Raw genomic sequence first — 27,161 nt, 5'->3', positions numbered from 1 at the left:
AATTTCCTGTTACATCTTTATGCTGGCAATATTCACCAGAGATTTTCCCCATTTCCCTAGCCACCAAATTTACATTTCTTGCACCAGATTATTCCCTCCTTCCCTCAATTGGAGTCATACTGTTTTCTCGGAAGTTTTTCTTAAGTTTTATTGCTTCCTTGATGAGCTTATTAATCACACTGGTATCCTTTCAAACTTCCCTATTTTGAAGTACAGATTATATCCAAGTTTCTATTTTGATTTCCTGACTTGTTCAGCTTCCTTTTAAGCTGTCTGTTCATTTTAAAAAAAACCTTTCCTTTTTGAAAATAAATATGTGAACATCACGAAAATCACTTAGCAGGATAGCGAAGTTGCTGCTGTTATGCTATAGAGCTGACAGAATTCAGACCGCTTCTCCAGTCACAACTACTCTGCTGCTTCAACTACGACAGGAAAAAAACATGCCTTTGTCTTCGCTCTCTCTGTATTTACATCAGGACCTGGATGCTATATAGTCCTTGCGCCTCGGCTGATGTATCTGCTGGTTTTAATCCATCTTTGGTCTTCTGAGTAAGTACAAGCTCCTCTTGTCAAAACTGGCCTGCAGAGTTTTTGCATAACTGAAAAATGCTAAAAATACAAACTATTCATAAAGGTCACTGCTATATTCATTGCAAGACAGTTTTTTTTTTTGGGGGGGGAAAGGAAAAACCCGTAATCTCTGGGCAGCAGAAGAGAGAAAAAATTAAAGGTGGCTACAAAATGGTAACAGATGGAAGTCTGTAGTGCAAGATTATCGCCGCCCACTCCCTCGGGAAGTGCAAACTGGCCTATTAGCTCGTTTTCAAGGGTGACAGAACAAACTGAGTTAACTCATAAATGACAAAAGCTAGAAATTGATTTTTTTAAAAAAAAAATAGCCGGGTATCCATTTGCAGTTAGGAACTGTAGATATCCTGCATGTTTGATCAGACCTAGTGTGATGGTGGGAATCACCTGGCATTTATGTGTACTTAGAACTGGCCAGATTCCTTTGAAAGTTAGTCTGAAATGGGCAAAAAACCGCCAAACCAGAGTGCCATGTGCAACACAGGTAACAGATGAATGAAAAATGGAGGTATTTGCTGAACCACAGAGTTTGCAACAAAAAAAACCAAGAAGCTGAAGCTGGTGTAATTTTTGTCATGCTCACCTAGGCTAGTATTTTTCAACCTTAGCCATTTTAAAAATGGGTGGACCTCAACTCCCAGAATTCCCCAGCCAGCATGGCTGGCTGGGGAATTCTGGAAATTGAGGCCCACATAAAGTTGCCGAGGTTGAGAAACACTCATCTAGACCCTACTGAAGATACACAAGCAAACCTACTCTTCCTAGAGCACCACTTAGCCCTCGCTTCAGCAGAACCTACGCCTACGTTAACGTGTCGACTTGCATCCGCTCCACAAATTGAGCCACTAGCGCTGCCTCTCATCCAGAAACGCAGCCCAGCTTCTCTCCTTGCTCCCAACCATTTCCTTCTAAAACCAGACTCGCGGAGGGGGGGGGAGATGGGAGGGGGGAAAAAAACTGCCACTTGGCCACACCTTTAAAATAAATTGCACTTTAATAAGAAAAAAAAGAAGAAGCCAAATCTGGCAGAACAGCTCTGAAAGTTCAGATTGCTAACGGGAGCCCCACGTGATGCTCCTCCAGCCAAGGTTCAAAAGGCATCCCAGGAAAAGTCAGAACCCACCTCAATCCCCAGGGTGAAAAGGCCCAAAACTGGGGTAAAAGGTTATGTTGGGTTGGGTTGGCTGTGTAAAATCCTCATCCGGTCACTGCAATGCTGTTGCACACAGCAGCCTGACTGGACTCTGCAGGCAGAATATGATACAGCCAGCCAACTCTGGGCAAGATAATCCCTCGGTGGAATCTTTGGTTTCGTTCATCCAGAAGCAGTGGCAGGGTGGGGCTCCTGTCCCCGTGCCACTCCGTAGGATATGCATCATGTGGTGTGCTGCATGCCCTTCTCAGTCCCAATGAACACAGTGATGTTGGTGTAGAGAGGGTGGAGTTCCTTGGAGAGCAGCTGATACTCCAGGGTGTTCATACCGTCTTGTTTCCATGTCCTCCTCGTCTTGGCCAGCAAGTTAAATCTGCAGGAGACATGGGGAAGAAGTGATGCCTTAGCTTCTCCTTCTCTCTCCTCTTCCCTCCCCAAGAAGGCTTGACGTAAGGTCTCCCGTCTTGAGCAGAGGGTTGGACTAGAAGACCTCCAAGGTCCCTTCCAGCCTAGGATTCTATGACTTGTAAGATCACCAGCATCCCGTATTTACAAATCAAGAGAAGCTTTACGCACCCTCTTAATCACAAATTTCGAATGCCTTTTTAACAGTTTGCAACAAAATTCATTTTAAGCAATAAATCCAGAAACAGTCATCTTAGTATTCCCCCCCCCCCAAAGACAACTGCTTGGGATCTGAAAAAAGATTGCAACTGAAGTTCAGGAACAAGTCATGGAAGGAGTGAGGGATACAGGAATCAATGGGTAGGAAACGAGAGAATTGGTACAGGTAGTCACTTGTTAAGTGACCATAATTGGGACTGGGAACTCAGTCATTAACTGAAACCATGACTGTGTTATCTTCCTTCAGCTTTGCTTTTTTTTTTAGACCCACAAAGATTGTAAATGTGAAGATTAGCCATAAAGTTACTATTTTCTTACCAGTATTACTATGTCATTGTGTTATCACTGAGCTGCGAAGACGCAGTGGTTAGAATACAGTATTGCAAGCTAACTCTGCATTCCACAGCCAGGAATCAGGTCAAGGTTGACTCAGCCTTCCATCCTTCCGAGGTCGGTAAAATGGAGACTCAAGATCAGGGGTCTTCAAACTCGGCCCTTTTATGACTCATGGACTTCAACTCCCAGAATTCCTCAGCCAGGCATACTGGCTGAGGAATTCTGGGAGTTGAAGTCCATGAGTCATAAAAGGGCTGAGTTTGAAGACCACTGCTCAAGATTGATGGGGGCAATAGGCTGACTATGTAAACTACTTAGAGAGGGCTGTAAAGCACTGCGGAGAAGGGTATGTAAGTCGTGAGTGCTATTGCTATATTGCTATAACTGAACAATCACTAGACAAGGTAGTCACTAAACAAGGACCACCTGTACTGATAAAAGACACAAGAATTGAAGGGGGAAAGAAACTGGGCTGAAACAACAAGCTAGACCTATAGATAGAGGGGATTATGCCATATTGCAAAAAAAGCAGAAAGATGGCTATACGGTTACTGCTTTTAGAACCTGACAGATGATTATTACCAATTATGGCTTCTATTACTATAGACAAAACAGACAAGGGAGGACAAAGTTTAAAATTTGCTTAATTTGCTGTTCTAATGACTATAGGTTTCTAGTCCATATTATTTTGCACAAGAAACTATTCTGACAAGATCTGCTGTGCAAGGAATATATTAACAATCAAGGGAGACTGAAAAAACTCTGTCTGTCCGTCTGACTACACTCTGCTTTCTTGTCCTTCCATTTTTCTGCAGATCTTTTCGTGGTGTCAGTTTATCCTTATGCAATATTTCAATCCTCGACAAACTGACAACTTTCTATCAGAGAGTACGGACTTAAGATAAATATTCGGTGCTACCTGACCGAACTGCTGCATCTACACCAGAGGTCCCCAACCTTTTACGCACCAGGGACCGGTTCTGTAGAAAGAGGTTTTTCCGCAGACCAGAGACTGTGTGGTTTTGTGTGCTGCCTGCATCCCATGGATGGGGCTTTGCTTGTTTGTGCGGACCAGTTGCTGGCATGCCGCGGCCCGGTACTGGTCCGCAGACCGGGAGGTTGGGGACCCCTGATCTACACAACAAAATTGTTATTCACGGTGGTACCTATTGTGGGTCTATACCCAGGCCCAGAGAATTCTGCAAATGTCATGGCTTTTATGAACAGAAGAATTACAGAAAAAGAAGAAAGAGAAGGAATTGTACTGAACGGGTGAACTGCAGTTGATCTTAGGTGGGAGCAGTTTCTGTCTACAAATTCTTCTTAAATATTTCTTTCTACTCACCTCTTGGGATTCTGTTCATTGCCCTTGTCATGTCCATGTTTGATCATGCGGTAACGGCCATACTGAATAGACGGGCGAGAGATTACCATCCCACTTAGGGCTACCCTACAGGAGAGGAATGATCAGCATTAGCAGAAGCCAACGAGTGATCGCAACTGAGTCAAAGAGTTACCCAGGCATTGCCCCACTACCCCACCCCAGATGGAAACGGGCTTGTTAATCTCCTGCATAGGAAGAGAGGGAGCAAACAGACAAAACATTTGCTGCCTTAACTGCCTACGTGAAAGGGTTATCACACGAAAGCAGGACCCCCGCTGGAATACACCTCTTATTAAACGTTTACTGACTTCTTAATACAGACAGTTAAATTAATAGCTTTGGGGTTTCTCCTTCCTTGGGCTAACTGCTTCCAGCCCAGATTGCAACAGCCCTGTCAGTAAGAGTCTTACCTGACAGCAATGTCATCATCTTCACCACCCCAGCCCCAGTAGCTGTTAGGAAATCCATTCATCTTCATATATTGCTCTGGACTAAGTGCTGAAACTCCTCCAAAATATGTCTTGTAGGGAAGCCTGCCAGAAGAACATGAAGGATGTTGTGTCAACGTTCATCCAGACTAGTATTTCTCAACCTTAGCCATTTTAAAATGGGTGGACTTCAACTCCCAGAATTCCCCAGCCAGCGTGGCTGGCTGGGGAATTCTGGGAATTGAGGTCCACACAACGAGAACATTGGCTTACAAGAGGCAGCGTCTGTGCAGCAAGGAGGACCTTTATGAAATCTTAAAACCGGCACAGAAACCTATGGGCTGACATTCCTACCCCCAACTCACAAGTGTTAAAAGTTTCACTGACAGCTGATTCCCACCAAACGCATAAAAGGAAAGGCCTTGCATTTGTACCCCGGGCTCTTTCAAGGCAGCCTCATCATAACACTGCCAATCCTAGGCACCACCTGCTTACAACTGTCTCCCCGTCTTGAGATGGATCGTAAAATGGGACAGTCTTGACATTCATAGTCCAGGATATCTAAAAGTCCCTCCTCCCACTCGTTTGACGGAAAGCATCGGCCTTTCCTCTCTGCTAGTCAGACAAGCCAATAGAGCCAGTAAGATTTTTCCCATCTAACGAGGCATCGTTTTGTTAATCAGTTTTCCTCTAAGAGTTCAAGGCTATGCTGATGGTTCCTATGCCACCAATTTTAACAATCCAGAAACTGCGGCTGGTTCAAAATATGGTAGCGTAGGCAGCCTCCGCGTGTCACACCTCTGCTCTGCAAGCTGCACTGGTCGCTGGTATTTTTCTGGGTGCGACGGGAGGAGTTGCGGGTGTGAGACTGCCTGTCAAAGAGGCCCTTTGCAGATCCAGCAGTTAAGGAATATGATCTGGCGGGACCAGGAGAGGAGACTTTGCTGCTGCTGTACCTGCCCTGTGGAACATCCTCCTTGTGGGGATCAGCTTGACCTTAACTCAGGCATGTCAAACTGCCGGCCCGTGGGCCGGATGTGTCACGTCGAAATCGCGCCCACCCCATTGCGGGCAACGGGGGAGGGAAAAAGTCGCGATACGTCGTGAGTTTGACATGCCTGCCCTAAGTCTACTGGTGTTTTTGCAAGGCCCCGAGTTCATGGCCGTGTTCCTGGATTTGGGGGCTGGACTGCCAGATTCCATCTACGTGGGAATCCATATAAAGTAAAAAGAATAAAGAAATAACAAATAAGCTGGGAAACAGCCAGCAAGTAAATTTTATGGTTGAGCAAGGATTTAAACCCAGGGTTTCCTGATCTTAGTCACTCAAATTGCACCCTATTTCCAAGGCAGAGACTGAAAGATTTTTTTTAAAAAAAGAAAGAAGCTGAGGAACAATGAATTCCAGCCACTAAGTTCTATGGCTGAGGAAGGAATTAAACCCAGAATTTCCTGGTCTTAATCTTTCAAATTGCACCTTATTTCTAGATAGGAGTTGAAAGAAAGCTCCCTTCCTGAATATGGTTTTGTTTCCGAAAAGAGTATTAGAATAGGGAAGGGGAAGCAATTACATATTTAAAAAAGAAATACCACTACCCTTAACCTTAAACTTACTTGTAGCCAAACTTATCCATGGCAACAGCCACATGTTTAGGAAATTGATCGCACGTATAAATATTTCGATCATCCTCTGGAATGAGATCCACGTCATGGAAGAATATGCAGTCCCAATCCTCATCTTTCATAGCTTCCTTGAAGCCCACGTTCAAAAGCTTGGCCCGATTAAAAGTATAACTTTCCGTCTGAGAAAGAAATGACGACAAAATAATTTACATGGACAAGCCATTGATATTAACGGGGTTTCCTTACGAGTGGTTTAATCTGGCATCTAGTCCAAAAGCCATTAGGCATTGCATCAGATCAGTCACATACCCATCGGCCGTATTTCCACAAGAACCAGGCCATTTTAGATCAACTGCACGTTTACAGTATTCCACTTTACAGCCTGACTCTATTGTCTGTAGCCAAGATTATCTGGTTCATCTCTCCCTACTTCAAGGTAACTACAGTGGCACCTGGGTGCTCAACTGCTTTGAAACTCATCGAATTTGGTACTCAACACATTCTGATGTGAACAGTTTGTGCCAGTACTCACTGTTTGGTACGGTACTCAACGCACAAGCTAGAACTTGTCGTTGTCAATTGCCTTGTGACTCACTTATGGGAAAATTTGTTCGGAACTCATTGTGCCTCCCGGAACCAATGAACATTGAGTACCGAGGTCCCATCGTACTAGATACTGGTCAAATCTTTATTTTCAGCTCCTGGTCCCAGTCCTCCTCTATTTAAAATTTGGATGTGTAATCTTAATTCTGATTCTTGGTTTCCCTTGGAGTCCTTGCTTAGACAAATGGCTGTCCAGTCTCTTCTTAAAAACCTCCAGTGTTGGAGCATTCACCACCTCTGGAGGCAGGTTGTTCCACTGCTTAATTGTTCTGTCAGGAAATTTCTCCTTAGTTCTAGGTTGCTTCTCTCCTTGACTAGTTTCCATCCGTTGCTTCTTGTCCTGCCTTCAGGTGCTTTGGAGAAGAGCTTGACTACCTCTTCTTTGGGGCAGCCCCTGAGATACTGGAACACTGCTATCATGTCACCCCGCCCCCCTCGTCCCTCTCTTCATTAGACTAGATATACTCAATTCCAGCAACCGTTCCTTGTTAAGTTTTAGCCTCCAGTCCCCTGATCATCTTTGTTGCTCTTCTCTGTGCTCTTTCTAGAGTCTCAACTTTCTTTAACAACTAAGTTATTAAAGTTCTGCACAGCAGCAAAGCAGGACTCGCTTTGGGGTTTGAGGAGTTAACTCCTGCAATTTTCTGCTATTACCTCTCATTGCGGCCTAATTTTGGCAGCAGCTTTGTGTGAATGCTTCTTTCCAACTGTCAAGTCCTTGAAGGCTGAAAACTCAGGAAACAGTTGGATTTCTAGAACAATCTTTATGGTTAGTAGGAGGGAAAGCCTGCCAAAGCAATTTTCCAGATCAACTTATACCTAGCACGGTGTTTCTCAACCGCGGCAGCTTTAAGATGTATGTATGGACTTCAACTCCCAGAATTCCCCAGCTAACTTTTTAAAGCTGCCAACGTTGAGAAACACTGACCTAGCAAAATTAAGGGTCAGTTGCGAATCCCCTTTTCACACTTCCTCTCTGCCCAGCACGAAGGAATCTTCTTGGGAATGGTCTGCCTCCTCCTTATTACCTGGTGGACATTCCATCAGAACAGCCTCCTTCCCATTGACTGAGACACAGAATCTTGGGCCACAGGGGTAGACTACACATCCAACTGGAGATTGAGACTGCCAATTTTCCACAATGGGAAAAATGGGGAGGAAGGACCCAGTCTCCTGCAACCCTGCCCTCCACTTCCTTGCTTTCATCCCAAGCACCTTTCAAAGAAATGTAGGAGAGTTTGTTCCCAGCTTCACCACTGAATCAATGCCGTACCTGATGGATGATATAGATGCCATAACTTAGCTGCTGTCGTTGCAGGAAGGGGTGCAAATAGTACAGCAAGTACTTAAGGTGTTGCTCCCGATTCCGGTGGGGAATGATGACAGCTGTTTTGTGAATGGCGTCACAGTCGGGGGGACGGTAACGCCCCCCTTTGGTCACATAGGGATTCCTCCGTAAGACGTCTTCCAGCGTCAGTCCTAAGGGAAGTGTGACTCGAATGGGCCCTCCTGCACACGAGCAGAGATGTTATTAGTCCATTTCTTTCCTGCTACCCCACAGATCAGCGAATTAGAGCAGGGTTTTCCGAGCTCGGCAACTTTAAAGATGTGTGGACTTCAACTCCAAGAATTCCTACCCAACACATCAAGGAAGGAAATGGGTCAGGCTGCAGGAGTTTGAGGCTTGCCTATCCTCTTTTTGAACCAGCAGATTCATTGCGTGGCCAAGCCTCAACGTATCAATCTCTGGGCATTTTTTTTCTTCTAAGTAAGGCTTTCCAATATTCTATCCTGTGTCTAAAAAATGACCTGGGTTCCAGGCAGACCGCATAGAGGGGTAGGGGAATCTGTTTATGCAGACCTTGGTAAGAGTAACTCCAGCAAGGCATTTCCTGGGCAGGCTTCTCTTATTGGTTGTAATGCCTGCCTCTCCCTCTCCCATCGCCCGGTTTGCTTCCACAGAGTCCGCCTCCTCAGGGTGCCGTTGGCCAGGCAATGCCGGCTGGCAACCCCCAGGGGGAGAGCCTTCTCTGTGGGCGCACCGACCCTCTGGAACGAACCGCCCCCAGAGCTGCGGACGGCCCCTGACCTTCGGTCCTTCCGCCGTGACCTGAAGACCTGGTTGTTCTAACAAGCGGGCCTGGACTGACTACGTTTTTTAATTAGGCTTTTTACCTGGTTAAATTGTCTCGTCATTTTCCATTTATTATTTAATTCTTTTTTAAAAAAAATATTCTATGTTTTTTAAAAATTTTATTGTTGTGAGCCGCCCTGAGTCCTCAGGGAGAAGGGCGGCATATAAATTTAATAAAAGCAAATCAATCAAATCAAATCTTCCCCAACCCCACCACACCTGCCCTTTCGACGTTTAAATTTAGCCGCCCATGAGTCTAGTCAGGAGCTATGGCTTATTTTCAAGAAAGCTGGCCTTCTCCCTTTTGCCACGCACCCCAGCCTTGAAACAAAACTCAAATTCTATGTCGAAAGGAATGAGAACGGATTATCAAGAGTTCTGCTTCACTTACCGAGGAAAGGCGAGACTTCAGGGCAATAGGGAAGTTCCTCGGGGGGCAGAGGAGGCCGAGCGATCAGGCTGAGGTTGGCGTAGACATCCCCTGGCAGTGACGCGTTGGGGAAGCCACCCAGCATAGTCAATGTGCCCCCTTTGCAAAAAATGCCTAAGAAATAAGCAACCCGCTTCCGGTAGCCCTCGCGGTACAGCAGGGCCATCACCACCAGCTGCACCCCCAGGAAGAGCAGCAGGTAGCGGCCACGCATCTGTAGCATGGCGGCGCAGAGCCAAGATCATCTGTCCATGGTGTCCCTGGGCTGAAATGGCCGGCAGCAATTAGGAGGGTGGAAGAAAACCAACCTGTTGGGAGTTGAAAAGAGTGAATTAGAGAGCTCGCCTTCAGACTCGCCCATTAAAAATGCAACCCTTGAAAGAAACTAAAGGTTGGTCCCTACTGAAGCCCTCTCAGTCTCTCTCTCTCTCTCTCTCTCTCTCTATGTCTATATATAAATCTGTCTGTGTTTATCTACATCTGTCTGTCTATCAATCTATCTACATCTATCTATATATCTATATATACCTGTCTTTCTGTCTCTATCTACATCTGTCTATATATCTATATATGTCTGTCTGTCTATATATATCTATATACCTGTCTGTCTATCTACATCTGTCTATATATCTATATATGTCTGTCTGTCTCTCTATCTATCTACATCTGTCTGTCTGTCTCTCTCCCTATCTACATCTGTCTATATATATGTCTGTCTGTCTGTCTTTATCTATCTATCTATCTATCTATCTATCTATCTATCTATCTATCTATCTATTTATCTATCTCTATCTATCTTGTAATTCTTCTCTCAGGGCTTTGATGAGGCAAAGGGGCTTGTGTGGGTAAATGAGGCATTCAGCAAGCTAAGCATAATTTTCAAGAACAATGTTCCCCCCCCCCCCATGCCTAAAGAGAAAAGTTTTCAATCAGCATGTGCTACCTGCTCTAACCTATGCCGGAGAAAAATGGACACCAACCTCACAACTGACACAAAAGCTACGAGTGCCACAAAGAGCCATGGAAAAATACATGCTTGGCATCACAAGATAGAAAGACCTCCACGTGGATTAGAGAACAAACCAAAGTATACGACATCATCAAGAGATTAAAAGAATGGAAATGGAAACAGGCTGGTCACGAAGCAAGAAGAACTGAGGGCGGGTAGACCAAGGCAGCAATGGAATGGATCCCACTTCGAAAGAGACCTCAAACAAGACGGATCAACGACATGAGCAAGTATGGCGGGCCCAATTGGCAAAAGAAAGCTCAGGACTCTATCGGTTGGAAACATGCAGAAGAGACCTTCATCCTGCAGTGGAGAGACCGTGGCTAAAATGATGATGATGATGATGACATACTGTAACTAAACCTCTGTTATGAGAGGCATCCTCTCCTCGAAGAATGGAAAGCCTCAGTCAGAAGGTACGACAGCAGCACATGCTCGCATCACACAAAAACAGATTCCCTCCTCTGACTTATAAATTAATTTTTCTTAGGAGAAAATTTAGGGAGATTTGATCGTTTCATTGTCTTCTTTAAATCGGCCCTAGTTAAAGTGCTGGATTCGTATCAGATAACTACTCCAGTTTGGACTTCAACAATAAAATGTGCTTCATTCTGAGGTTCCTATCCTTGGGGTTCATGCTGCAATATTAGTCCATTCTTAGAACAGCAGTAGTATGTTACTGGCGAAATCTCCTGAGAGAGACAGCTCAAGGGAAGAAGCGGGCGCATGGCTGAAGTGTCTTCCTGCTTTGTCAAAGGCAAAATGCCCAAAGGAAAAAGAGAGGAGTGTGAAAATGGGTACGCAAACGCGTGATTGCAAATATGTGCACCAAGAGGGGAAAGGATGCTAAACGGCAGATGAACAGAAAACAACTGGGTCTTTTTTTTTGGGGGGGGGGGTGTTGTCATATTTCCTGGCACCTCATTTTATGCATTCTAAACTGCTTTGCTTCTGGATTGTCCCAGGTTGCAGTTCGGGTTCTTTAGGATGAACGGCTTCCACCCGAAACTCTTCCCTTTCAATCCTTGCTGACCCAGTAGGTCAGGGACACCAGGAGAAGGCTTCTGCTCAAAGGACTGGATTGCAACACAGAAGGAGGGCAAATTCCTTGGCTGCAAGCAAGCATCGGTGTTACTTCCCTGTTCAGCTCGAAGAGACCCACTAGGATTGCATGGGTACACCTACCCTACTGAACACAATAGGTGTCTTGACATCATGCCAGTTTGCAACAACTAAGGAGGAACAAGGAAATGGCAGGAAAGATTTCTGAGTTAAGACGTCACCGGCTTATTTTGGGGGGAGTGGGGGGCGAGAGGAATGAGTATGTCTAAAGGGCTTCTTCCCCCAGGACAGGGGTAGGCAACCTCGGCTGTTTTATGACTCATGGACTTCAACTCCCAGAATTCCATGGCTGGCTCAGGAATTCTGGGAGTTGAAGTCCATGAGTCATAAAAGAGCCAAGGTTGCCTACCCCTGCCCCTGGAGAATATTATATTTGGAAAGAGTTTGCTATAGAAAAGTTGTCAGCTGTTTTGAAATCTCTCACACAATGCCCGACTCTCTACCTCTATTAAGAAGGCAGCTGTGTTCCAAAACTTAGGAAGGGACTCTTAGTATACTAAGAAGCTTCTTTAATTCCAGTGAGATCCTTTTTCATCTTCAAAAATTGCTATGCTATCCTAAGCTAGACTTTTATAGAATGTTTCTTTTGTCTGCTTTCAGGTTTTGTTGTTGTTTTTTTAAATAAAAAAATAATAATGTTCCGGCATTAATATGCAAATACATGATTTGCTTCATAACCGTCAAAAAAAGCATAAACTGATTTTACAGTTGGCACGCAAAGACGGAAAACAATTTGCTTCTATTTAAGGACATGTGTTGTGTGTGTATTACATAACAGCTTTTCAGCTTATTTCCTATTAGGAAACAATAGCGTTTCATTCATTAGCTATTTATCAACTCTCTAGATAAGCTTTAGCCTTCTTGCGTCATGTATGTCAAGTCATTTGGAACATGAATGCCAAATAAATTCCACTTTGACAGACATCCTTTTTGGAAACTGCCACTCCGCTATCTGAAGTGGTGGAGTTAATGAGTAATTTTTGGAGCCTAAACGCTGTCAAGTATGTTGGGAATTACTTAGCTGGAAAAGAACACAATTGATCCTGAAGGGATGTGGATCTCTCTCTCTCGCTCTCTTCTCTCTCTCTTTCTTCTACAAATAATCTTGCTTCATGCCCCACAAAAAGGAATGGTGGGGTTGTAGCTGTGTACTGAAATGCAAAATGTTGAGCATCCAGGATTTTTGCGCACACCATGCAACTTTGCAATGTGCCCTGACATAGCTTCCTGCCTACAGCAGAGTGAAATCCCCAGTTCACACTTTCAAGGCAAAGAGAGGAAAAGAAAAGCATGCAAGGAAGGGTAGAGCTGATCAGCAAAGCCAGTAAAGAAGAGATGAAAAATCAAATAATGCTATCTTGCTGCTTCTAATACAGCTCCGGGCTGCTAAAAAAGAAGAGATAAAAGCTGTTCTTGAGTCAATTAAAACTGATCAATGTTCGATAGAGATGATCTCGGCGCTATTGCTGAAATAAACACACCTCAGAGAAAGCCTGAGATTCAGAAAAAGAGACACGGGAGAAACCCTCCAAGTTTGGAAAAAGCATCTTCTTCCCCTTTCAGAACAGAACGAAAAATTTTGATTTTGAAGATTTTGTCCCTTTGGCTTATGGAGGCAATGAACTGCATTCCCTTCCTTCCCCTGGAGGGATAAAATCCAATACTTGTGGCATTTAGTTCCTCAATTATGCCAAGCTCCCTGCAAATTCCTCGGTCCTATAATATCACACCCTAAACCAATTAGTGTCTTTTATTAGGCATTTATTGCAAGCTCGTGTTGGACTTTGGTGTGAAGTTTACAGTGTCATTATACGGTAAAATTGAGGAAACGTGTTGATGCTTCTGAAATAAAACTGATCAATTCGTGCAATAGAACAAGATGTAGACAGCTCATTAGCTGGTAATAAAGTCCCAACGGGCTGCTGCCCAAGTTAAGACCAAGGCGTGAGAAAATACTGTTTATGTCTAACTTCCTGATCTGCATTTATCTCAACCTTCCTCCTCTGCCCTCCAAAGATGCAGCCACCAGATAGAACTGTTGCAACATCTTCTAAAGCTCCTTGAAAATCCCCAAAGCCACCCACCCCCCTTTTCGCTTTCTATTGCTCCTCTTCCTCTCCTTCACCATACTTTGCCAGCTTCCTCCACAAGCACATCAATCCAAGCAGCACCCAAAGAGTGTCCAGAACATTGGCCAGCCATGTTAAAGAGACCTTATTCCTTGAACTTACATTCTGAGTCTCCAAGTTGAGGTAATATTGGACAAAGACGTGTGTGTGTGTGTGTGTGTGTGTGTGTGTGTGTGTGTGTGTGTGTGTGTGTCTTCAAGGTTAAATTTCCCCTCTAGGGAAAGAACAGTGATTGCCCAACCCTGACAGCCTTCTTCAATCAGTGACTAAGAAAGAATTGCACTCAAAAGTGTAAAACCAAAACTATTTGGCAAATAGTCCTTCCCAGCTCTTTCATATTTCTTCATCTCAAACACATCATCACTGAGGAATGCAAAGGGCATAACAAGAGATTTTTCACTTGCTGGGTCAACGCCTGATCCATCCCCTTTCCACCTCCAGCGAAAAACAGTTTCGAAGGACCCAGCTCCCAAAGACTGGGCCAAGACCACCCTTCTTACAATTTTCTTAATGATCATGTTTCATTGACAGTATGCAGTTCGATCGGATTCTTATGGAAAAAGCCGGTTCTGCTTGGGATTTGGCTAATCCCCCACAGGAATGTTTGAAGGTTACTCTTTCACTACGAAAGGCCTTTATTTCTGTTTGGCAACGCTTCCTGAAGCATTGGGAGCAGGAGAAGGCCGGGACATCAACTAAGTGTGATGTGTGGTAGCTGGGAAGTAACCTATACATATACACCTCAGGGTTTGTATGTGGATCATATCTCCAGCAGCTTTGTAGGGGCACATAGACGTTTTGACTATGGTAGTCAAAAACCAGAAGGAATCTTGTGGCAGCTTTTCAAATTACTGTAATAGAGTTTATTAAAAGGAATAAGCTTTTGTGAGCTTATTTGTGGGTGCGCCTGCCCTATGGAACCAACTACCCACAGAACTTAGGACTGCCCCCGACCTTCACTCATTTCGCTGGGACCTGAAAACTTGGCTCTTCAATCTGTTTGGTCCAGACTGTGTGGTTTTAGATTTACTCTTGGGGCTTGAATTTAATTTGTTTTATTTGTTTTTAATTTTTTGTATTCATGGTTTTAACTGCCCTGTAAACCACCCTGAGTCCCACGGGAATAGGGCGGTATACAAATCCAATAAAATAAATAAAAAATAAATAAATACTGTTCCATGGCCACTCCCTAAAACTTATGAAGTGAGCTGTAGTTTACAAACCAGTATGGCTTTTAATAAAAACTTCTTAACTCTGAAAAGATGGAGGCCAGACTCCTTCTGATTTCTGTATAAGCTGATGTATATTAATAGCTGGTTCACTCTTTACCCACTGGATGCCAGTTTGAGTTGGCTGGTCATACAACTCTGGTTTTATAAAAAAAAATACTGATAATGCTAACTGCCAACAAAGTTGCAACAATGGTCAGTTGGAACCTCTGCATGAAATAACAACTGTCTACTTTAGAATTGAAACAGATAGGCACCTGCCACTTAAGACCCCAGACTTAATAACTGTTGATCAGAAAGGCAAAAATGTCTGAATAGTGGTGTGACAGCACCCGGAGACAGCAGAACAGAAGAGAACATCACAAAATTCAAAGACCTGCAAACAGAAGTAGAATGACTGTGGCAAAAGACAGCAAAGATAATACCAATAGTGATACATGACTTGGGTGCAGTCCTTAAAACATCTGGCGCACCACTTGAATACCTTTGGCATTGATAAAATCATCAGTCAATTGCAAAAGGCAATTTTACTTGGAACAGCTTACATCCTGCAATGACCCCTTTTACCACCATCAAACAATATCTCCCTATCTCTGATCTTTGGAAAGGACTTGATAAGGTGGTCCCAAAGGGTTTCGGAAAGAATGCAAACAACCAGACTGCAACGAATATAAATCCTTCCATTCCCCACCATTCACTCAGAACCGAAGAAGCTTTGCAAAACATCTTCAAGGAAAAACAAAGTCCAGTTGCCTCTTGGAAAAAATCACCTTTGGAGCAACCATGACTTGGACTGAGAATCTCCATAGACTTGACTTGATAGGTAGATAAAAATGCCAAGTCCAGTCTGAACATTTGGCTGTCTATGCAACTAGCAATAATAATGCTTTTGCAAAGCCGAATGCTGCCCTCCAGTTCTTAAACAACATATTCTCTAAAGCAGGGGCCCCCAACCTGTGGGCTGTGGCCAAGTAATGGGCCATGGCCTACTGGCCACTGGGCCATGGGACAGGCTGGCCAATGCGCGTACGTGTGTGCGCAACCCCCCCCACTCATTTTAGTGCCACAACTGCGCGGTGCAAAAACGGGATGCCACCATGCCTTGGCGTGCAAAAACAGGCTGACACCGTGCCTCAGGGCACCAAAACAGGACACTGCCCTGCCCTTGCCAAGGAGCCACTTCATACATCCAGCAGGAGAGAATGAAACCATTCAATCTGCCAAGAAACAAGAAAGCGAAAGACAGGAAGCATTGTATAAATGTGCCTTAAATCCATATATAAACATATGGGAAATAACAACATGCCAGAGTTGTAATAAGAAAATGTAAAGATGTGTAAATAATGTTTTTGTTTAATCAACCCGTCCACCTCTGTTTACAAATAACGGAGAGGAATAAAAAGCATATAATTAATCCCTTGGAAAGTAGGTACATCAATATCTGCACAATTTGTAAGAATAACAGCTATACTGGCGGATGCCTTCATCTACTGTAGGTGAATTTTTCATCTGCAATGAAGAAAACGGCTTCTACAAATAAAGAGCAACGTAGCTACTTTTAAGAGATGGGCAAATTATCCCTGAAATCTTAGTAAAAATTATGGGGGATTACCAAAGACCTGACCACCTGGGTTTTCATTGAGCTAGATACTGGACAGCTATTTCTATCAATCCTTTCACGTAATGCTATTTATCTAGTAAAGCATTTCCTTCAGAACATGCAGAAATATCCATATATCTACGTACTTCTTCAACTTAAATAGCTTCCATATTTTGTAAAGGAGGTACAAATATCATCAACAATATAAAGGAGGAAATCTAGGAATGCAAAGAACCCATCCGAATTGTCTGATGAATGCTCAAAATATGAAAAAATCATGAGGTAAGAGGGTTTTTTTAACACCATATCCTCCAATGCCAACAGAATAACAGACCTGGAAGCGACTTTGGAGGTCTTCTAGTCCAAACCTCTGCTCAAGCAGGAAGCTCAAATGGTTGTCCAATCTCTTCTTTAAAAAGCCCACTGTTGGAGCATTCACAACTTCTGAAGGCAAGCTGTTCCACTGATTGTTCTCACTGTCAGGAAATTCCTCTTTAGTTCCAGGTTGCTTCTCTCCTTGATTAGTTCCCATCTGTTGCTTCTTCTTCTGCCTTGTGCTTTGGAGAATAGGTTGGCCCGCTCTTCTCTGATTTTTAAGGTCAGAAGACAAAACTATACATAGACCCAAAATGTACTCTAAGCCAGGGGTCTCCAACCTTGGCAACTTTAAGACTTGTGGACTTCAACTCCCAGAATTCCTCAGCCAGCTTAAAGTTGCCAAGGTTGGGGACCTCTGCTCTAAGCAGTCCCCATTTCACAGCTGAGTTGACTCCCAAGGAAACTCTCTGCATTGATAAGACTGAGGTCCCCCCCCACCTCTAACAATTAATATGCACCACAAGCTGCCTTACTCATCATCATTGGACAAAAATCAACCTGGCCTTTTTTTAGCCAACCTTATCAGCTGCATCCCAGCTAAAGGTTGCAAAACCTGAAAGTTGTACCCTTGGGGCTCCTTACTGCTGAATCAGAAGGGTCCAATTCTTAACTTACAGCTCTGCATTCGTGTTGAAAATTATGTACCTTCTGTGACACAGAGCAAAACTTCCTGGAGTCCATACCGGGCAGAGACACAGTCATGAATCAACCTTTCTGTTCACATCTGAAGAAGCAGCCTGGCTCTTTAATCTGGGGACAGCACTTTTCCAAGTCTTCCATCAGCTCATTCAGAAATAAGAAGTGCTTCATATTAAGGATAAAGCAGTACTGTACCCAAAAAAAAACCCCTGAAACTGCTGCTCTTCAGAGAGAAATGGAGGCTATCCAGCTTGTCAACTCCTTAGCTACATGGCCATCTGACAAATCTTTTAAAAAATACTGTGCCAACATACATTAAAAATTTTTTTTATTAAGCACATGTATATCGCCACCCAACTCACATTAAGGTAGCTTTGTTTATTCAGCAGAAATATGTTAAATCCTTGCTTCCTGGAGTGCAGGATTTGCCTGATTCCAATTTCAATAGAATTTCTGCAATGAATCAGACACTAAAAAGATGTGATAACTTAGAACCGGGGCACGCAGCCAGGCCAACCAGCCCTAAGGCAGACGAGCAAAACCTGGCATTTACTCAGAGTAATATATATAGTCATTTCGAGCCAATAGCATTCAGCCAATTTAAACAGGAAGTGGAAAGCTGCTGGTGCAAAGCAAAATCAGGAAACTGGAGGGGGTGGGTGGAGGGGTGGGGGTAATAGGTCCAGAATGTGTAGTGCATTCAGAACAAGGACAGAACTTAGTCGATACCAGATGTCACTTCTTCAACAGACAACAGCTCTCTGAACTAGCTCGTGTCATTTGCTAAACATTCCCAATTTTTTTTTCTCAAGATGAGCCCAGCATTCGCCATAATGGAATGGATGGAATGATACAATAATTCCAATTCAAACAACAAAACAAGAGAATCCTTCTCAAGAATCAAACCATTACTTGGGTGTTTTTCCCCGTACCTCCGGCCTAGACTATTTTCTTGGCTGCCTATTTTACTTATTATTCTCTAGGGGAAGCCACACCAGAGTTAAGCCATGGTACATTAACTCCAATCCTCAGAGCAGACTTTGCATTCTGTTGCTCAGACAACGATAGGTTACCAAGACTTCACCCTTGGATCTAGTCTTTCTTAAAGGGCTATCTGATCTAGAAGAAGGCTGCGTTGTTGTTGTTGTTGTTTAAAAGAAACGAGCCCCAGCTTGCACACAATATCCAATCCATTTTGACAACTTACGTTCAAGGGCACGAGTAATGCACTTTTTTTTTCTGAAGTCCACAGATCTTGATTTTAATGCATTCAAAACATAATCCAGTGGGTTTATCTCAATCCATGAATTTTTCTAGGAACTTTTTCAGGACTCTCAGAGATGAGTAAGCAGCATGTGCAACTCTAAAAGCCTTCAGCGCGATTCCTACTCTCTAAAAGTTGCTGCTGTGTAATTTTTCATTTGCCTGTTGTTGTTTTTTCATATAAAAGTTTTACAGAAGAGCTATAAACTATAACATGAAAAAAAATGGCAAAGAGAATTTTACAAGGCAAATATACGGGAGGTAAATATACAGGAGACTTAAAAACCTGTGATTATAATTTTTCCGTACATTTATTAATTATGAATAATTGGATAGGTTACATTAAGGAACCCCAAAAAATCAAAACTTCAAGCTAGGATAAACAAGAACTATAGTCAACACAGTATAAATCACCAAATCATTTGCTGAGACACACTGGACTGTAATTTTTCATGTAACAGGAGAAAGTATAAAAATATGATTACAGAGTAAATAACGGATTTGCTGCAATTTCAACCAAAATAAATTAAATCCAGGCTTTTTCTCGTTTCATCCACTCCTTTTTAGGATGCAGCCCCCACCCAACACAGCCCTCAAAAGGCATGTACTATACCCATAGAAAGTGACCCTAAATTCTAAATATAATCTAGAAAAGGCTGCTCCAAAGCCCCTTTGAGTTTTCCAGAGACCGTTTTTAAAGTCATCCAATCCTTAAAATCTACATGGTCAGTAGGAGTCAAAAAGGACTTGATGGGACAACGCTCAATAACCAATCTTTACAAGCAAGGGTGACACCACCCTCAGGAGATTACTTCTTACAATTATTTCTGAACAGGCTAACTCAAGACAACATTGCTTGTGGGCCATTCATTCAAAATAGGAAGTTGCCATAGTAAATATGGACAATATGCAACAGAGTCTTACCGGTCACATTTTCTTCTTATTTGTATTTGATTTGACCATAAGTGTTGAATCCTACCACTTCAAACACCACATGCCCTCAAGTACACTCTATTCGTTCTCTTAAAACAGTCACGGTGGCAATATTGGGTACATTTAATATTTATTGTACAACATAATTCATTTCACCTTTCATTCTGCCAAGCTGTTTAGATCACCAATAAGAAGATATCTTAGAGGTCATCTAATCTAGCCTCCATTTTAATGCAGGAACTGAATGCAGTGGTGTTCCAGCTTTTATTTAAATAGCTCTAAATAAAGGAACATCCCTGCCAAATTTTCAGAGATAATCTCATGTCAACCATTCCTGTTAGGTTTTTTCCCCCCCTTAAAATTGTTAAAAAATGCTTTCCTTCAATTTCTGTCTCCTGGGCTCTAGTAGTCTTAAGGAGCGAAATACAAGCACTAATGAGACACAGTCTTGTTTGTGTACCTGGAGGAAGAATGGCTGCAACCTGAACAGGACAGAAAAAAAACATAAATCTGAGCTAGCTATTAAAAGGTCTATGTGTGGACCTGCACATACTCACAAGAACAAAGGGGCTTCGCAAGAGAACCCAAATTTTGTCTATCCTGGTTCAGAGATGGGAAGCCACCGAGAAAATGATTAACCAACCTGATCCAAGCGTTGAAATATATTTTATATGGGGGACACTTAAAACATTTCTTTTAAAAAAAGGAATAAGATAGTGGCTTACAAAAACTACGGTATTCATCATTGGAGGCAGTTAGAGAGAACCTCTTGTTACTTCAATAACCATTCAGAATCACCCAATGAAAGTGGTCGATTATAGCTGCAAATCAAACTACAAATTTATTTCTTTGTGTAATGCAAAAGCTATCCAACGCAATTTGCTACCATCAGGAGTGGCAACGGCCCCGCACTTAGGTAACTTCAAAAGGTAATCAGACAAATGAACAGAAGAAAGACTGAAATTAATGGAGCAAAACTCATCTGCTGCCATGGACACCATCAAGTTTATGTTCGGGGTTTATTTTTTTTAATTAATTACTGAATTTACACCCTGCTTTTCTGCTCAAAATAAACCTTAAGGCAGTTTGCCGTCATTAAAAACATGCAGAGAATAAAACTATTCCAATAAAATCAGTCATTCAAATACAACCGTTGGGAGAAAACAACAGGAGAAAAAACAACATGGGCGTCTTGCTTCTGAACTCCAGAATAGCGAACTTGTAAGCCTTAGCTTTTGAAAAGTTAAAGCATAATAGTTCTTAAACCTTCATGGACCCCCTGTGACAACACTGCGCCCTCCCCAGGGTCCGCAGACCAGAGCTTCAGTGGGTTAGGACACTGAACTTGTAGATCAGAAGGTCGGCAGTTTGGCAGGTCGAATCCCGAGTGCTGCGTAACAGAGTGAGCGCCTGTTGCTCATCCCAGCTTCTGCCAACCTAGCAGTTCGAAAGCACGTAAAAATGCAAGTAGAAAAATAGGGACCACTACGGTGGGAAGGTAACAGCGTTCCCTGCGCCTTTGGCGTCTAGTCATGTCAGCCACATGACCACGGAGACGTCCTCAGACAAGCGCTGGCTCTTCGGCTTTGAAACGGAGATGAGCACCGGCCCCTAGAGTTGGAAACGACTAGCACTCATGTGCGGGGGAACCTTTACCTTTACCTGAAGTAATCAATTAAGCCCAATTCATAAAAAGTTTACCTTTTTCTGGATTTGAGGTCACTCTTAACAGGATACTTTAGATAGAAAGAAAGCAGGGAAATTACTTCCAAGAGAAGATAAGAAAAAAAGAATATTATTCCCTCCCCACCTCCGACATTTTATTTTTGCTGGTTTTTTCATCACTTTTTTATCACTCTAGCTGGGTTGAAGGTTAGGAAGCCTGATGGATCAGACAAAAAAGTCTACCAAGCCCAACAGCTGAAGCCATCACCCTATTTTATTTATAAAGCATCTAAAATTATGAGGTGCTGAACAGTAAAATGGAGAGTGATAGTTCTCTGCCCACAGACTCAAGTCTAAAATTAGCCAACATTTTTCCTTCTTACAATGAAACAAATCTGGGAGGAAAATGTAGAGAAACAAAAGAAAAGACTGAACAATCTTTGCAAAGACAGCCTCTTTTCTCACTTCTAGAAAAGTCCATTTCTCGATACCCATAAACTGTTCACTGGGATATAAGTATTTTTTGACCTAGGGTCACAACTGAGACCAGAAAATTCATCGGTAAGCATTGAGGTTGTTAAGCAAGGCATCAAAATGACTGGACCCAATTTTAACAATATTTTTTTGCTCTGTTCATTATGCAAGATATCACAGGATAGCAATTTACGACCTTCCCTGCCCAGTTTCCCCTTCCAACTTTAGCAGCCGACTAGGAGGGTCACAAATGGCAATCACGTGATCCCAGGATGCTGCAATTGTCACGAATGGGACCATTTGCCAAGTGCCTGGATTGCAATCAAATTACTTCAGGGACTCTTGTAAGTGGGAAGACTGGTCATACGTCACAACGTTTTTCAGCACCGCTGTAATTTCGAAAGGTTTAGCTGCTAAGTGAATGGTCGTAAGTCACAGATTATCTGTATTTACAAACATCAGCATGACAACAAACAATTTATCTGCAAGAGTAACTCGCAGCTGACATGGAAGCCCTACTCCAGCACATACACACTTCCAGTTAGAATTATAAAATAAACTGCTATAGTGCAAAGCATGATCCAATGGGAATATCACTGCCTTTGGGATGTTGGATCTATATGGTTTGTGTTAGGTGAGAGTCCTAGGCAGGGACTGCACTCGTGGTAGACAAAAATTAGTCAGGTCTCTGAGAAATTACTGTGTATGTTGTTCAGAAAAGCTACGTCCAAAAGCCAATATTTAGAATTGGCAGACAAAAAGAAGATAACTGAGCATTATAGGATGCATGTAAATAAGGGTGTACCTTGCAAACCACCAACTGTTAGGACTGCAGAAAAAACAACTGCAACCAGCCTGCCTCGCACTGAGGACTTATGCACTGCATGAGCCAAAAGAGGGCTGAGAAAATGTTTACAGACCCCTCACATCCTGAACATAAACCATTTCAACTCCTCCCCCACCAGGATGCTGCTACAGGGCAAAGCATGTCAAAAACAAACAGACACACAGTTTTTCCCCTATGCCATCACTCTGATTTCCCACAGTAGTCTCATGCCTAAGGATATTTACCCATGTAGTAAGGCTGTAATCCTATTCTCATCTTTCTTATTACCTTCTCCTATTGGTATCTTATGATTATATTACTTTATTGTTTGTATATACTCTGAGAGCTTATCTACCAGAGATAAATTCCGTGTGTGTCCAATTATACTTGGTCAATAAAGAATTATGTTCTTATTCTTATTAGCCATGATGATGCAGTGGTTAGAATGCAATATTGCAGGCCAAGTCTGCCGACTGCTAGCAGTTCAGTCCTGACCAGCTTAATATAGCCTTCCATCCTTCTGAGGTCAGTAAAACGAGGACCCAGATTGTTGGGCGCAATAGGCTGACTCTGTAAACTGCTTAGAGTGCTATGATGCATTATATAAATCTAAGTGCTATTCTATTCTATTCTGTTCTGTTCTGTTCTGTTCCATTCCGTTCTCAAATAATATACAAATGAAAGCTCAAAGGGGAAAAAATCTATTTTCTTTTACCTTAGAGCACAGGATTTCCGTCTTGAAAAGTACTAAATGTTCAAGTTAGAAACATACTGTAAGAAAAAATCAAGGCTGTCTTTGTTGAGAACTCCAAGATAAAACAAGAAAAAGATACATTCATCTAAGGAGGATTTGAATGAGCCAAAAAAGCTCTTCAATTATGAAAAACATTTATATAATCTGGAAACCTTGGATGCTTAGGTAGAAAATAAAAGGTTACAATCTATCCTATATTGAGAATTCCCAACAAGGCGCAGAAACTGGATGTCTCATTATGCAGTTTTGTGAATTACCTATAATTGTGGAATAAGCAACAATTGGCTTGATTATCAAACACATAAAATCCAAAACTAGCAACCCATATTATGATTCTGCATGATATATAAATGCTTCCAAACTTGCCAGACTTGCCAACCTAGAGGGGCTTCAATTTCCATAGCCAACAGCCAGTAAGGAAAGGCTGTTCTGTCTGATGTGGTTTCAGAACTACCTGTCCACAGCAAACATACTTCCAGTGGATGGAAGAGGTACCCTGAAAGATGAGTCCCATCCATGGAATAGATAAGATGCAAGCATTGCATAATATTTGAGGTAAGAGCCACTGATTTCCCTTGAATGGAGAGGGAAATCCAGATCTTAGAGATCCCCAGATCCAGCTTTCAGGTTTATAAACTGGTTGGATTCACAAGTTAAAATATGACTTGTCAGTTTGTGGCATGTATTAATGCTGCCAGCAAATACAGTTTAGTATCTGTTTAATATGTAATTTAATACTTTTAAAAAATTCTTAAATAAATCTTGCATACATCTAGTCACTTAAGTTAAATCAATAGGGTGGTCTTCTACTACCTGGGAAGCCTTCAAATATATGGCATTAATTAATTAGATTAGCCTGCCTTTATTACTTTACCTTCTTCTTCCTATTTTCCCCCAGGACAATCCTGGGAGGTGGGCCGGACCAAGAGTGACTGGACCAATATCACTAAACCAGACTTCATGCTTAAGACAGGACTAGAACTCACCATCTCCTGGTTTCTAGGCCAGCATTTTAAGCACAACACCAATCTGGCTTTCTTTTTAATTCCCCGTCCATCACAACCACAGCAAAAAAATTCTGAGCGATGAAATCTATACAACGAAAAGGCGCCAGGTGTAGGGAAAGCTGGGCGAATATATTGTGTGAATGCAGATTATTAACCCCCAAAGGAAGATCACACCACTCTCTTCTCTTCTTTCCTATCCGTGCCATTTTATCAAAGGTGTCAAATTGTGCCTTCCCTTTTTATTTTCTCTAAATTTACAAGTAGAGAAGAAGAAAGGACAAGGCCACCACTGCTACCCACCCACCCCCCTCCACTGTACAGGAATTTTCAGGCTTCCCCATCCCCATATAAACAAGAGAGAAACTTGCCAAGTTTGACCAGGCTTCCAATTTCTTCCTCTTAGCATTGCCAGCAACATTTTTTCTTCATTATTTTTCCTCTACTGGTACCAATTTTGTCTTTCATTTTAAAAAGGAAGTGGAGAACTCACATGTCCCCACAACCCTAGATATCCCCATTCTACATTTTTTTGTATTATTTCTCTCTCTTCCTTAAACTGGGAAAATAGCATTTCTTCCTCTGGCCGAAACATCTGATATACGTTTGCTTAAGGGAGAAGGTCGGGAAGAAAGAGGGCAGGAAACGAATACTTGCGAGGGGGGGTCAACCCCACCCTTCGATTCCCATTACCAAAGAGGCGGAGAGGTTCCTCTCCCTTCTCCCCTGACCTCCGGGTTGGGAGACGGAGGGCGCCCGGACGTACAACTCTTCGGGGGACGCGGGTTGAGGAAGGCGGAGAGAAGCCGAAAGGAACCAAACACGCAGGCTGGCGGGTTCTCACAACACGCCAAGCCGACACGCGGTCTGGAGCTGCTGCTGCTGCTCGTGGGAACCCAGCGCCGAGACGGGCGGGCTGCGACTTCTCTCCAGCCTGTTGCACCGGCGCGGCCAATCGGGGGTGAAAATCCCGAGGTTGGAGGCGGCGAGGAAAGTCGCCGCCGCCGCCGCTACCCAGCCATCGCCTTCCGAAGATTCGGCGCCGCGGCCGCCCCAGCGGACAGACCAGCCCCTTCCGACGCCCCGGGGGTTTCCTTGCGAGGAAGCCCGCACTTACTGCCGCGGCGCTGCCTCCCCTCGGGAAGATCCGGCGCTCGCTGCCGCCTCCTCCTCCTCCTGCTCCCCGCGCGCCTCCGCGTCGTCGCTCCCCGCCGGCCGCCCCGCGATCGTCGACGGACCCGAGGGACGCCCTGCCGAGAACGGTCCGAGGCGACGCGCCGAAGCCAAGAGAAGGCGAGGCGGCGCTGGAGCAACGGCGCGCCTCACGCCCCGCCCCCCCGAGCGCCGCCGGGGCCAGAGTCGAAGGCCTCGGCCAATCGCCTTCCGAGGCGAGCGAAAGGGGCGGGCCAGGCGAGAGAGGGGCGGAGGCGCGCCAAGGCCGGCCAATCGGGGCCCGATCGCTCTCGACGTCGTTGGGCGCAGAGCGGTGGCAAATTCACAAAAACCCGGGAAAGAGGGCGGGGCCGCGGGCTTAGGGGCCGGCAAAGCCTCACCGCTTTTGTGGCTGCGGGAGCCAAAGCGGCTCGGTGGCTGCCTCCGTCGCTCCGCCGCGGTGAGTTTAACTATGGTTTATTGACCGAGCCGCGGGCCGAAGGAAATCGAGCCTCACGCTTTTGCCAGAAATCTTGGTTTACCAACTTCAGCCAATGACTTCGTCCGTCTCTTCAAACGGGCAGCGTGGAGTCCCGGGTTCTCGTCGAGGTTTGTTGTTTGTTTGCAGACTTTTCCTTCCCTGGCTAGGTGACCTCACTGATGCTCCCTCGCAAAGGTGCTTCTTCACGAAGCAACTGGACTTTCTTGTTTTTCTTGGAAGACGTTTCGCTTCTCATCCAAGGAGAAGCTTCTTCGGGGATGACTTATGACCTGGATGAGTGAGAATTTCCAAAGACATTTAGGTGTCACTGATGCTGTTACCTAGACTGGTAATAAAAGGTCTGTAACCTTTTACAGACACCAAGCGCTCTGCAGTTCAATCCTGAGTAGTGTATATTCTTTTTTTTATTAGTCTGCACATTCTCTGAACAAACCCAGCAGGAAGTTAGTTTATGGCTTAGCATGTTGCTCAAACCCAGGAAAATAGATTAATAGACCAAACAGTGGTTAACATGTGTGAGTATGTTGTGCCATGGCAGCCTATGTATGAGTTGGGGGCTCTCAAGATTCCAATATTAATCAAAGCAGTTTCTGCACCAGCTGGAAATTTTTTACACCGATCTAAAGGAAAAGCAATACAGGTAGTCCTCCACTTATGAACACAGTTGAGCCCAAAATTTCTGTTGTCCAGTGAGACATTTGTTAAGTGAATTTTGCCCCATTTTACGATGAATTTGGCTTCCCTATTGACTTTGCTTGTCAGGTCACAGAAGGTGATCACGTAACCCTGGGACACTGCAACTATACACACTGGGAATGTAAGAAATGGATAATTGTAGGTAAATTGCTTCAAATGTTAGGGGAATTCATTGGCTGCTTCTGAATTTATTTTTATCCCACTTTTATTACTTTTTATAAATAACACAAGGTGGCAAACATACCTAATATGCCTTCCTCTTCCTATTTTTTCCCACAACAAAAATCCTGTGCGTTGGGCAGGGCTGAGAGAAAGGGACTGGCCCAAAGTCACACAGCTGACTTTCATTTAATCTTTATTTGTTTGAGAAAGAGAGCTTATCCCAATTCTAACCCACTTATTAAACTAAACAATCAATGCATAACATTTCCCAAGATATCAACATCTTTTGCCTTTTGGTTTCTTAACTATCGGCAGATG

The 27,161-nt window shown here is 43.6% G+C and overlaps 2 protein-coding genes across 6 annotated transcripts in view; one reads left to right on the top strand and one right to left on the bottom strand.

Moving 5' to 3' along the window:
• Positions 1-4,034, top strand: part of LOC310644402 (dual specificity tyrosine-phosphorylation-regulated kinase 1B-like) — a 37,322-nt gene extending 33,288 nt beyond the window's left edge. The window contains exons 12-13 of the transcript XR_014493295.1: positions 480-552; positions 3,520-4,034. The gene's annotated coding sequence lies outside the window, so the exon portion shown is untranslated. The remainder of the gene's footprint in view (positions 1-479; positions 553-3,519) is intronic.
• On the bottom strand, positions 1,567-25,611 carry LOC310644413 (beta-1,4-galactosyltransferase 3-like). 5 transcript variants are annotated; one of them, XM_083369360.1, is made up of 7 exons: positions 25,449-25,611; positions 9,268-9,614; positions 8,016-8,251; positions 6,131-6,318; positions 4,499-4,621; positions 4,050-4,154; positions 1,567-2,117 (listed from the first exon to the last, which is right to left on the bottom strand). In XM_083369360.1, the coding sequence occupies exons 2-7, from the start codon at positions 9,527-9,529 to the stop codon at positions 1,967-1,969; spliced, it is 1,065 nt and encodes a 354-aa protein (XP_083225486.1). In that variant the 5' UTR covers positions 9,530-9,614; positions 25,449-25,611; the 3' UTR covers positions 1,567-1,966. The 5 variants fall into 5 exon arrangements, with proteins under 5 accessions (XP_083225486.1, XP_083225490.1, XP_083225489.1 ...); XM_083369364.1 differs by having other exon boundaries at positions 8,016-8,221; XM_083369363.1 differs by lacking the exon at positions 25,449-25,611 and adding an exon at positions 21,310-21,562.
• Positions 25,612-27,161: the final 1,550 nt, after the last annotated feature.

This window comes from Vipera ursinii, assembly GCF_947247035.1.
Source record: "Vipera ursinii genome assembly, chromosome: 9".
Taxonomy (NCBI): domain Eukaryota; kingdom Metazoa; phylum Chordata; class Lepidosauria; order Squamata; family Viperidae; genus Vipera; species Vipera ursinii.
This window is presented reverse-complemented; position numbering and strand designations above follow the sequence as displayed.